The sequence below is a fragment of the Suncus etruscus genome, chromosome 7 (assembly GCF_024139225.1).
Source record: "Suncus etruscus isolate mSunEtr1 chromosome 7, mSunEtr1.pri.cur, whole genome shotgun sequence".
Lineage (NCBI taxonomy): Eukaryota > Metazoa > Chordata > Mammalia > Eulipotyphla > Soricidae > Suncus > Suncus etruscus.
Window position 1 is genome coordinate 125,103,271 of NC_064854.1, and position 12,661 is coordinate 125,115,931.

Consider the following 12,661-nt stretch of genomic DNA (forward strand, 5'->3'; position numbering starts at 1 on the left):
ACAAAACAAAAAAAGATTCCTCTAGGGCAGGGCCACAAAATGTTGTACGGGCCGCAAACGGGCCTCGGGCCGCGAATTTGAGACCCCTGCAGTAAAGGCTGATTTGGAGGCCTGGAGAGATGGCTGCCATCTTGGCTCATGGTTTCACATGGTGGAGCGACTGGCTTGTGGGTGAACAGCTTGTGGTGTGAGTCTCTGACCTGCTGGGGGGTTTTGTTTGTTTGTTTGTTTGTTTGTTTTTAGGGCCACACCCATTTGATGCTCAGGGTTTACTCCTGGCTATGTGCTCAGAAATCGCCCCTGGCTTGGGGGGACCATATGGGACGCTGGGGGCTGGAACCGCGGTCCTTCCTTGGCTAGCACTTGCAAGGCAGACACCTTACCTCTAGCGCCACCTCGCCGGCTCCGTGCTGTCCCCCCCCCCCAAACCGTGTGTGGATTATTTCCTGCGTCTGGACCTGCATCTCTTGTCCTACCCGGACTTGGGGCATAGGGATCCCTCTCCCTCTCCCTTTCTGGGGTTGTGGAACGAACACCCCAACATTTTACATTTGTGCTGTCTTTCCCATAGCTGCTGTTCCAGGAGGACCTGGAGATCACACACATGTACTCGGCTGAAGGGGAGGAAGTGAAGCTGTCCGCGTCCATCTACCCATCCCGCAACGTGGAGGATTGGCTGCGGGAGGTGGAGCACAGCATGAAGAACAGCCTGAGGGACATCATTGAGAGGGCCATCAAGGCCTACCCCACGGTGTGTGGCCTCGGCCTCAGCTCCCAGGAAGGCTGATGATCATGCCCTTGGTTCTCAGGGTTCTCATCTGAAAGCTTGCTCAGAATAGGAGACTTGCTCCTAAGAACCACCCGTCACAGCTGTCAAGCATTTCCTAGGTGCCACCACCACTGCACCTTGGCTGAAATTCCACTTCTGCCTAGTGTCACCCTCAGTCAGCTGCAGACCTGGGGTTAAGCGCCATTCCTCAGTCAGCTTCACATACCTCCCAGGTGGCAGAGTCATCTTTAGAACCCAGTCCTGAGCTTTTGCACCTCAGTTTCAGGCTCTCCTCACCTATTACCCCCACCCAAAGCCCCAGGACCTATTGGCTTCCCTACCCCTGAGGTGGAATGGTGGAATGAACAGCTAGACCTAGAGTTTGAATGACCCATTGTGAAGGGGTCTCTCTTTTCTCTCTCTCTCTCTCTCTCTCTCTCTCTCTCTCTCTCTCTCTCTCTCTCTCTCTCTCTCTCTCTCTCCTTCTCTCTCTCTCCCTCTCTCTCTCTCTCTCCTTCTCTCTCTCTCCCTCTCTCTCTCTCTCTCTCTCTCTCTCTCTCTCTCTCTCTCTCTCTCTCTCCCCTCTCCCCTCTCCTCTCTCTCTCCTCCCTCTCTCTCCTTCCTCTCCCCCCCTTCTCTCTGCAGATGCTGAGGACCGAGTGGGTTCTCAACTGGCCAGGCCAGGTGACCATTGCTGGATGCCAAACCTTTTGGACCTTGGAGGTGTCAGAAGCCCTGGAGATCGGCAACCTCAGTACCAAGCTGTTTCCTCAACTGAGCGATCAGGTGGGGGGTCGGGCATTTATCCTCTGCACCCCTAGAGAACCCAATTTGGGGAAGTTTTTTCTGCATTGGTCCTGCAAGAGGCCTGGGCTGTATCTCAGCTCTGAGATACAAAAAATGGGGGCTTGTGTGCAACCAGTAACAGAGGAGAACAAGGAGAGAGCAGAGGCCAGGCAAGGGTCCTGGTAAATGGCCAGTGGGAAGCCGCATCCACGCACTCTCAGAGGCTATCCTAGCTCTGTGGACTGACTCTTCCAACCCACTCCTGCCTCAGACTCCCTACAGGGTTTGACCACCCGATCTCAAGCCAGACTTGTGCCACTGTTTAATTTACTGTCCTGCCATCCCAAACCATCAGCTGTCCCCCAGGACACAGAGAGGAAACCTTCCTGCAGCTTGTGTCTAAATGTCCCAACTCCTGCAGCTCAGCGACCTGGTGGCTCTGATCCGGGGGAAGCTGTCCCACATGCAGCGGGCTGTGCTGTCGGCACTGATTGTCATTGAGGTACATGCCAAGGACGTGGTGAACAAGCTGATTATGGAGGAAGTGGTCAGCGTGAACGACTTTGAGTGGATTTCACAGCTGAGGTGAGGAGACAGAAAACTACAGTCCCACCATGGCCCCAGCAGCCTCCACAGGGCCCATGACTATTGTAGGATGGCCCAGGGGGATGTGGGGATTCCCTTGGTGCCCTCATTCACCAAAGTACAACTTCTCCACTGCTGCATGCCTTGCTCCAGGGCCCATGATGCCCATGGCCCAAAGAAACCTTTGATCATGGGGACTGGAGCGATAGCACAGCAGTAAGGCATTTGCCTTGCACGTGGCCAACACAGGATGAATCCCAGTTCAAATCCTGGCATCTCAGATGGTCCCCTGAGCCTGTCAGGAGTGACTTCTGAGTGCAGATCCAGGAGTGACCCAAAAACAAACAAACAAACAAACAAACTATTTCGTTGGAGCCAGAGAGAGAGCACAGCAGTAGGGACTTTGCCTTGAATACAGCTGATCCAGGACAGAATCCCGGCATCTCATATGGTCCCCCATGCCTGCCAGGAGAGATTTCTGAGTGCAAAGCCAGGAGTAACCCCTGAGCACCACTGGGTGTGACCCAAAGACAAAAACAAACGAAATCTTTGACCTGCCATTCTAGGTACTATTGGACAAACAACAACCTGTATATCCGGGCCGTGAACGCTGAGTTCATCTATGGCTACGAGTACCTTGGAAATACTGGGAGGCTGGTAATCACACCCTTGACTGACAGGTAAGGGCCCCCCAACTCTGAGGCTTTCCCTCTAGCTCTGGCTGGCCATCATGACCTTGTACAGTCGCTCCACCTAATGTGTTTCTTCTATAGCTGCTTTGGGGTGCTTAGGAGTTTTTCAGAGATGGAGGGATGCCTGAGGCTCTGAGCCCACAAGTGGCACTATGTGGGCGTGAGCTGTTACTTTTATCTGTGAATCCTCCTGGTACTATGCCAGACGGATTGTCCTGAGAGATCCCAGTGGGTCGCCCTATGAAATCAGCAATTCGGGGCTGGAGTGGTGACGCAAAGTGGTAAGGCGTCTGTCTTGAGCGCGCTAGCCTAGGACAGACCGTGGTTTGATCCCCCGGGGTCCCATATGGTCCCCCAAGCCAGGAGCAATTTCTGAGTGCAAGCCAGGAGTAACCCCTGCATGTCACTGAGTGTGCCCCCCCCCCAAAAAAAAAAGAAATTAGCACTTCTCTGCTGGAAGCTTTATTATTGGCCCCTGCATATGTGTGCTGAGTTAGAGAATTGAAGGACGGACACAGGGCAGCTATCCGAGTCAGTCTGCTCAGCATAACTAGAACCTCAGGGCTGGTTAGGGGAACTTCTGTAGGCAACATGGGGCCCTTCCATGAGATAGGAAGTTTTACTCTCCTTCCTTCTTTCTTTTTCTTTCATTGTCTTTCCTTCCTTTCTCCCTTTCTTTCTCCTTTTCTTCCTTACTCCCTTGCTTCTTTCCTTTCTTCCTTCCTTCATTTTTTCCTACTTTCTTTCCTTATATTCTTTTTTCCTCCTTTCTTCATTTGTTCCTTCCTTCCTCCTTTCCTTCCTCTTTTTTCTTTCATCATTTTCTCTCTCCTTACCGGCTTTTCTTTCTTCCTCTTTTTTCTACCATCCTTTTTAACATACATACACACACACACACACACACACACACACACACACACTAAGCCACTCTCTTTCATTTCTCCCTTAAGAGACAGTTTATTCTGGTTAGGTTTTAGACTAGTTGGCCTATCAAGGTGTGACACTATTGTTGTGTTGCTATTGATGTCTTCATTCAAATTTGTCAGCAATTGTTTTACGTATTTTGCTGATTCCTCATTAGGAAGTTTTACTCTCAAGATGCTTAGTTTTTGGGCCAGAGTGATAGTACAGTGGGTAGGGCACTTGCTTTGTATGTGGCTGGCCTGGGTTCAATCCCTGGTATCCCAAATGGCCCACCATATGAAATAGTAGGTTGAGTGTTCCACAATCCCCTGTGAGGGAGAGGGATTCCCATGCCCCTAATCTGGGTAGGACAAGAGACTCGAGTCAGGTAGCAATTCCAATGCAGGAAATAATCCCCACACAATTGGGAAAAAAATAACTTGGGCCAGGAACTCACACTGAAAGCTGTTCACCCACAAGCCAGTCACTCCCCAAGATGGCTAGCCAAGATGGCAGCTTCCCCTCTGGGCCTCTCAAGCAGCCTTTATTGGGAAAACAAAGCCCACCTCCAAGGGCAAGGACAGGGCCAAATGAAAACCAGCTAGTATAAACACCCCCAGATCCACCAAGAGTGATCCTTGAGTGCAGGCAGTCAGGAGTAAGGTCCAACACTGCTAGGTATAGCCCAAAAACCCAACCCAAAACAAACAAACAAACAAACAAACAAAAAATAAAAGGTGCCTGGTTTGTGCATCTTTCCTCTTGGTCCTGAAGATGCTACCTGACCCTGACTGGGGCTCTTCACCTCAAGTTTGGGGGTGCCCCAGCTGGCCCAGCAGGCACAGGCAAAACTGAGACCACCAAAGACCTGGGCAAGGCCTTGGCCATCCAAACCGTCGTGTTCAACTGCTCTGACCAACTCGATTTCATGGCCATGGGCAAGTTCTTCAAGGGTCTGGCCAGGTGAGGTTGGGCATGGGGGGGGCTGAGCTCACAGGCATCCCACAGGGTGGCCGGCAGGAGTGGGGTGTGGACTCCTAGGCTTGGCCCTGGGGTGCTGTGATGGTAATGGAAGAGGGTGGCATGGTTGCGGCCCAGCAGATGGAGATGGCCACCAAGGGCTTCCTCCTTGGCAGTGCAAGAGGGGTCCTTGGAGGCGCAGGTGGACTCTGAGCCTATCCTGGTCCCCATGTTCCCACCTCCCTCAGTGCAGGGGCCTGGGCCTGCTTTGACGAGTTCAACCGCATCGACATCGAGGTACTGTCAGTGGTGGCACAGCAGATCACCACCATCCAGAAGGCACAGCAGCAGCGGGTGAGCCTAGGACCCTAGGCCTCCCTAAGTCCTCACCTCTATTTTGAAACCAGATCCCCCCAACCCCAAGGTCTCTCAAGCCTGCTCTATACCCACTTGCTCTCATGCACTGGGGTGGCTTGGCATTTACCCTTGATTGTTTTTTTTTTGGGGGGGGAGGGGGTTGGACCACACCAGTGCTGCTCAGTGTTTACTCCTGGCTCTGCACTCAGAAATCGCTCCTGGCAGGCTCAGGGGACCTTATAGGATGCTGGGAATCGAACCCGGGTCCATCCCTGGTCAACAACATGCAAAGCAAATGCCCTACTGCTGTGCTATCTCTTCAGCCCCTCTACTGGGATTTTTAAATGAATGAATAAATGAATGAGTGTGTGTGTGTGTGTGTGTGTGTGTGTGTGTGTGTGTGTGTGTGTGTGTGTGTGTGTGTGTGTGTTGAAAACAAACAGAACTGGGCCAGCCCCTACCCTTGATTTTTTTGTGGAGGGGCACACCTTGCAATGTTCAGTGATTACTTCTGGCTCTGCACTCAAGAATTACTTCTGACCCGGAGGGATAGCACAGTGGCGTTTGCCTTGCAAGCAGTCAATCCTGGACCAAAGGTAGTTGGTTCGAATCCCGGTGTCCCATATGGTCCCCCGTGCCTGCCAGGAGCTATTTCTGAGCAGACAGCCAGGAGTAACCCCTGAGCACTGCTGGGTGTGGCCCAAAAACCAGATAAATAAATAAATAAATAAATAAGAATTACTTATGAGGGGCCGGATCGATAGCACAACATCCCATATGGTCACCCAAGCCAGGAGCGATTTCTGAGCGAATAGCTAGGAGTAACCCCTGAGTGTCACCAGGTTTGGCCCAAAAACCAAAAACCAAAACGAATTACTTCTGGTGGTGCTGGAGGGCCATATGGAATGCTGGAGATTGAACCTTGGTCAGCCATATGCAGGGCAAACTCCCTACCCACTGTGCTATCTCTCTGGCCCCTGGACACTTCCCCTGAAAAAGCTGTCATGGAGGGGACTTTGTGGTCAGTTAGGAAGAGCCCATTTTGACCCTCCCTTGGTAAATGACTTCTAGCCCTCACAAAAGGCTCTAGCCACAGGTCCTTCCTCCTGCCTTGCCCAGAGTTGTAAAAGGTGTGATCTGGGGGGCAGGAGCTGGGAAAGCTGGCAGATGCCCCCACCCCACCCTGGCACGGCCTGGGTCTCAGAGCTTGCTGTCTCAGGCAGCATCAGCATTTGCATCAGGAACTGGTAACTGAGAATCAGGATACCTGCAAAGACTGCATGAAGCTAAGATGCCATCATAGTTAGGCCAGAGTCATAGATGACATCCAGTGAGAGAACCCAAACCACACTTGGGCGCCGGTCTGGGTTGCCAGGGGTCTTCATGGGAGAGTCCAGTCACCCCCTCACCTGCAGGTGGAGCGTTTCATGTTTGAGGGTGTGGAGATCCCCCTCGTGCCTTCCTGCGCAGTTTTTATCACCATGAATCCGGGCTACGCGGGCCGCACCGAGTTGCCTGACAACTTGAAGGCAAGTGTGGGGGACCCCTCAGGGCCAGGATGTGTTGACCTCAGAGACTGAGTCCCCAAGGCAGGCCCCAAGGAGGTTCCCCCAGCCATGGAAAGAAGCCTGCCCCCATCCAAACTGTGATCCTTGACTGAGGTGAAATCAGAAGGCAGTGTCAGGCCAGAACAGCCGGTGCTCCTCAGAAGAGATGCCCCAGCTGTTTGTGGAGCCGGTGACAAGGCCACTCTGGGACGGCAGGGCCTCCTCACTGTCCTGCACTCCACGCCTAGGCACTCTTCCGGCCCGTGGCCATGATGGTTCCAGATTATGCCATGATCGCGGAGATCTCCCTCTACTCCTTTGGCTTCAACGAGGCCAAGGTGCTAGCCAAGAAGATCACAACCACGTTCAAGCTGTCCTCAGAGCAGCTTAGCTCCCAGGTAAGGCTCCAACACCACCAGGTTCTTGCTCTGAGAGATGCCTCACCCACACTCCCAGGTCTGTCTAGTCCCCAGGGCTGCTCCAGAACTGACCTTTTGTGAACAGCTGATGAAGTCCAGCCTAGAGTGGCCATGGGGACTCACAGATCAAGGTCTGTGGATGCCTCCCAAAGACCCTGTGAGATCTAGACACCATCCCACGCCCCCACAGAGGACACTGAGGGCTGAAGCAGCAGAGATTTTGAATGGTGTCGTGATGCAAAAGTCTCAGGGGAGGGACAGGAGAGATAGCACAGCAGTAGGGCATTTGCCTTGCATGCAGCTGATTCAGGACAGGGTGGTTCAAATCCCGGCATCCCATATGGTCCACGAGCCTGCCAGGAGCGATTTCTGAGAGCAAAACCTGAAGTAACCCTTGAGCTATGCCAGGTGTGATGCCCCCAAAAAGTGGCTCAGGGGAGGGGTGCAAGAGTCAGGAATAGATGCCAACAAGATCAGCTCAGGGCAAGGGTGGGCAGCAGCTAAAGTGAATGATCCATGCCACACTGGCTGGACAGTGAATATAGGGACTTGGGCACCAGCACTGGGTGGGTTTTCCTCCTTCCCTCCCTCCCTCCCTCCCTCCCTCCTTCCCTTCCTCCCTCCTTCCCTTCCTTCCTTCCTTCCTTCCTTCCTTCCTTCCTTCCTTCCTTCCTTCCTTCCTTCCTTCCCTCCCTCCTTTCCTCCCATGCAGGTGCCCCACCTGCAGTGGCAGAGATGATACCCAGCTCTGAGATTCCTAGTAGTTCCAGTAAAGGTCCCTTGAGTCACCCACTGGCCTCTTTAGCTGCTTTGTACACCTCTGAGCAGCAGTCTCTGGAACTCCAGGCTAGCAGGGCCAGGACAGTAAAGCCCACAATTGGGGAGACGTGATCTGTTATATTTATCGGGGTGCCCTGGGTGCCAACTTCCACATACACTCTTTTTTTTTGTTTTTGTTTCTGTTTTTGGGTCACACCCGGTGGCGCTCAGGGTTTACTCTCGGCTCTGAGCTCAGAAATCGCCCCTGGCAGGCTCGGGGGACCAGAAGGGATGCTGGGGATCGAACTACCATCTGTACTGGGCTGGCTGCATGCAAGGCAAAAGCCCTACTGTTGTGCTATCTCTCTGGCCCCCACATACACCCTTATTTGTAAGCGGTCATCTTGCAAACTTCTCCCACCCTCACGACTGGGGAGGTGCCCACCACAGCTGTGCTCAGGAAGAGATGAGAGTCTGACTCCAGGATTCCTGGGCATTGGACTGTGAGTGATGTGGTCCAGAGGAGTGCTGCTGACCTGGCATTGCCCACCGGCCAGCAACATGACTGCAAGCAGGTGGGAGGGAGGTCAAGGCGGAACCCCAAGTAGGGACCACACATCTCCATCCTTGTCTGGTGGCCACAGGATCACTATGACTTTGGGATGAGGGCCGTGAAAACTGTCATCTCCGCTGCTGGCAACCTTAAGAGAGAGAACCCCAACATGAATGAAGTAGGTGCCACCTGGGGGCGTGGGGGTACCCAGAGAGGGGAACTTTTAGGGGATCAGAGCAGCCAGAGGGGTGTCCAGCCTGAGCTGCTCACCTCATGCAGGAGTTGATCTGCCTCCGGGCCATCCGAGACGTGAACGTGCCCAAGTTCCTGCAGGAGGACCTCAAGCTCTTCTCTGGGATCGTATCTGACCTGTTCCCCACCATCAAGGAGGAGGAGACAGACTACGGCATCCTGGACAAAGCCATCCGCAAGGCCTGCGAGAAGAACAACCTCAAGGAAGTGGACGGTGAGCTCGCTGGCTGTGTGTGTGTGTGTGTGTGTGTGTGTGTGTGTGTGTGTGTGTGTGTGTGTGTGTGTGTGTCCAAGGCCCCAGCCTCCCTGGGGTACAGGGTAGGGGAACAGAGGTGCGGCTGTCTAGGCATTAGGATCCCTGTTGCCCAAAGTCACACAACCAACTAATGAGGGAGCCAGAACCTGAGCTTGGGCTCTGACCTCGGGGCCCTCTACCATGTCCCCACAGGTTTCTTGTGTAAGTGCATTCAGCTCTATGAAACCACGGTGGTGCGACATGGTCTCATGCTTGTTGGGCCCACGGGCTCTGGCAAAAGTAATGTGAGTAGAGCCAAGTGGGTAGCTCAGATCCCTGACAGGGTGGACCAAAGACATTGTGGCCCAACAAGGTTGTCAGTCCCCATTTGTATCTCCCAAGCCTCTGGAATTCCCTCCTACCTCCTGTCACCCGCAGTCCTCCCTTGCTCTGCTCGGGGGTGCTGGAAGGCTCACAGGACGATGTCTCCCAGTGTTATAGAGTGCTGGCGGACGCCTTGACCTCGCTGAAAGGGCAGCCGTCCATCAGTGGTGGCGTGTACGAGGCCGTCAGCTACTTTGTGGTCAACCCCAAGTCCATCACCATGGGCCAGCTGTATGGGGAGTTTGACCTGCTCACCCACGAGTGGTGAGTGGCCCTTCCTAGCCCCAAGACCCCCGAAGTTGGGAGGGGGAAATCTCAAATCCCTGGGACATTCTCCACCCCTGCACGGTGAGTGACCTTGATGCTACCCGTGACATCTGGCCCACACCTGGTAAATGGCACCCGAGAAGGAGGAAAGGAGCTTGACACACAGAGGCTGTGCTGACAGGCAGAAGCCACTACCTGCTCAGTAGGAGCTGATGCCATTATCAGAGGAACTGAGTAGTGTGTGGGGCCTTTCTTCCAGTTGAGGGGTGCATTTATGGTAGGTTTTTGGGTTTCCTTTCTCCTTTCCATCCTTCCTTCTTTCCCTTCCCCCTTACTTTTTTTTTAATTTTTTTTGTTTTTGTTTTTGTTTTTTTGGATCACACCCAGCAGAGCTCAGGGGTTACTCCTGTTCTACGCTCAGAAATCGCTCCTGGCAGGCTTGGGGGACCATATGGGATGCCGGGATTCAAACCACTGTCCTTCTGCATGCAAGACAAACACTCTACCTCCATACTATCTCTCTGGCCCATCTCCGCTCTTACTTTTTGTTATGGGGCCACAAATATCACTCCTGATAGACTTGGCGGCTATATGGGGATGTTGGGTATGGGACCCAAGCAAGTCAGCTGCTGTGCACAGCAAGGACTCAGAAAAAGCCTGCAGGCTCCACTCACCTGCAGGCTTTTTCTGCTCTCACTCCAGGGGTATGGAGGTTGGTGGCCTGGGGATCAGTTCAGAAAAATGTGTGCCCACAGGGGCCAGAGAGATAGCATGGAAGTAAAGCATTTGCCTTGCAATCAGAAAGTTGGTGGTTCGAATCACGGCATCCCATATGGTCTCCTGAGCCTGCCAGGAGCGATTTCTGAACATAGAACCAGGAGTAACCCCTGAGTGTTGCCGGGTGTGACCAAAAAAAAACAAACAAAAAAAAGTGTGCCCACACCTTCCCTGGCATATATGGTGCCTCTAAAGCCTGAACTCTCCCAGTGAGACATCCAGACCTGTTGCCTTTGACTTTCCATCATAAAGCTTTAGTGGGAGATCCGTAGGGAGACCTTAGAAGCACTATGTCATTCCACAAGGTTTCATCTGAAAAGCACATTTACCCTACTGGGATTTTTATTTTATTTTATTTTTATTTTTGTGCCACATCCAGCGGCACTCAGGAATTATCACTCCTGGCTCTGTTCTCAGAAATTGCTCCTGGCTGGCTTGGGGACCATAGGGGATGCCAGGAATCAAACTGAAGTCTTGTGTTGGCTGCATGCAAGGCAAACACCCTACTTCTGTGCTATTACTCTGCTCCCCCTACTGGGATTTTTTAAATGAATGAAGATACTGAGGACGCGCGCGCGCGTGTGTGTGTGTGTGTGTGTGTGTGTGTGTGTGTGTGTGTGTGTGTGTGTGTGTGTGTGTGAAAAACAGGCACAACAGGGCCAGCCTCCTGCCATGTTTCCCAGGAGTGTCCCCATGCCTCTGGGCCCCCAACCACCCCCTTGCAGCTTTCACTGCCCCTCTTCTGTTACCTCTACAGGACTGATGGAATCTTCTCTTCCCTGATCCGGGCGGGGGCCATTGCCTCTGACAACAACAAGAAGTGGTACATGTTCGATGGGCCTGTGGATGCCGTGTGGATTGAGAACATGAACACGGTGCTGGATGACAACAAGAAGCTGTGCCTCAGCTCCGGGGAGATCATCAAGCTCACTGAGGTATGTGTCACCTCATACTACTTCCCTCCCTCCCTCTCTCCCTCCTTCCTCCCTCCCTTCCTTCCTCCCTTCCTTCCTTCCTTCCTTCCTTCCTTCCTTCCTTCCTTCCCTTCCTTCCTTCCTTCCCTTCCTTCCTTCCTTCCTTCCTTCCTTCCTTCCTTCCTTCCTTCCTTCCTTCCTTCCTTCCTTCCTTCTCTCCTTCCCTTCTGCTCACCAGAGTTCAGTCCAGTCCGGGACAGGTGTTCTGGCCGGGTGCCCGGGTCCTGCTGGTGTGGGATGGGCAGTTCTTAGAGGAGTATGAGAATATCTCAGTGTCTGCTGCGCCACCTTTGGGGGGTCGGGGCTACCCATCTGTGTCTGTGTCCACAGGGGTAGGCTCTGGAACAGAACACACAGATTTCCTCTGAGTCCCAGGGACCCCAAATGTTCCTAGCCCAGGCTGTCCAGAGGGCCCTCAGCATACTACCTGATGTTGGCTCTTCTATAGGGCTGCAAAGAGGCCCCAACATGAGTCTTAGGCCTACCTTGAGGCCTGTCTTTCCCATGGCCTCAGTCCCTGCCTGATTCAGGGATGCAGGCTGGCCCCCTCACCCAGCTCCTTTGATGCCAGGCGATGACCATGATGTTTGAGGTTCAGGATCTGGCAGTGGCCTCGCCCGCCACTGTCTCACGCTGTGGCATGGTGTACCTGGAGCCAAGCATTCTGGGGCTCATGCCCTTTGTCGAGTGCTGGCTGAAGAAGCTGCCTACCTTACTCAAGCCCCACGAGGAGATGTTCAAGGTCCTCTTTGTCACCTTTCTTGAGGTAAGGGGGAGCCCCACGTGCCTGACTGGGGGGTGTGGGTAGGCTCCACACAGCCATGGAACTGGTGCTGCTCCACCACCACCACAGGATTCCATCACGTTTGTCCGCTCCTCGGTGAAAGAAGTGATTGCCTCCACCAATAGCAGCCTTGTCATGAGCCTCCTCAAGCTCCTGGACTGTTTCTTCAAGCCCTTTCTGCCGAAGGAGGTACTGCTCTGAGCCCAGCTTGGGGCTCCTGCTGCTCCCTGCTTGTGTCCCTGAGAATTCCGTACCCCAAGCTCAGATTCTGTGGGAGGGGAGAGAGGAGGTTGGTCATATGCATCACAGGAACAGCATGGTGTCCGCTGCAGATTCCCAACCTGGGGTGGAGGTCAGGGAGTGTCCCCTACTTCCCTGCATGTGCACACCTGCTGTCTTGGGCCACTCAGCAATGTCCATACCTCTGCCCGATGTCCCCTCCATACCCAGGGTCACAAGAAGATTGTCTCGGAGAAATTGAACCGAATCTCGGAGCTGATTGAACCCTGGTTCATCTTCGCTCTGGTCTGGAGCATAGGCGCCACCTGTGACAACTACAGTCGCTGGGCTTTTAGCCAATGGCTCAGGATCAAAATGGACATGGAAAACGTGAGAGGAGGGACTCCCCTTCCTTCTGCTGGACCCCCATGTCTGGGGG

General features: G+C 53.5%; 1 protein-coding gene across 1 annotated transcript in view; it reads left to right on the top strand.

Moving 5' to 3' along the window:
• The window catches only part of DNAH1 (dynein axonemal heavy chain 1), a 70,634-nt gene that overhangs the window by 33,570 nt on the left and 24,403 nt on the right, over positions 1-12,661 (top strand). The window contains 16 exon segments of the mRNA XM_049777712.1: positions 572-751; positions 1,415-1,555; positions 1,977-2,140; positions 2,707-2,820; positions 4,510-4,698; positions 4,944-5,049; positions 6,468-6,581; positions 6,848-6,997; positions 8,422-8,508; positions 8,610-8,796; positions 9,031-9,122; positions 9,311-9,465; positions 11,003-11,180; positions 11,791-11,985; positions 12,073-12,192; positions 12,454-12,612. Coding sequence (XP_049633669.1) covers positions 572-751; positions 1,415-1,555; positions 1,977-2,140; positions 2,707-2,820; positions 4,510-4,698; positions 4,944-5,049; positions 6,468-6,581; positions 6,848-6,997; positions 8,422-8,508; positions 8,610-8,796; positions 9,031-9,122; positions 9,311-9,465; positions 11,003-11,180; positions 11,791-11,985; positions 12,073-12,192; positions 12,454-12,612 — 2,331 coding nt within the window.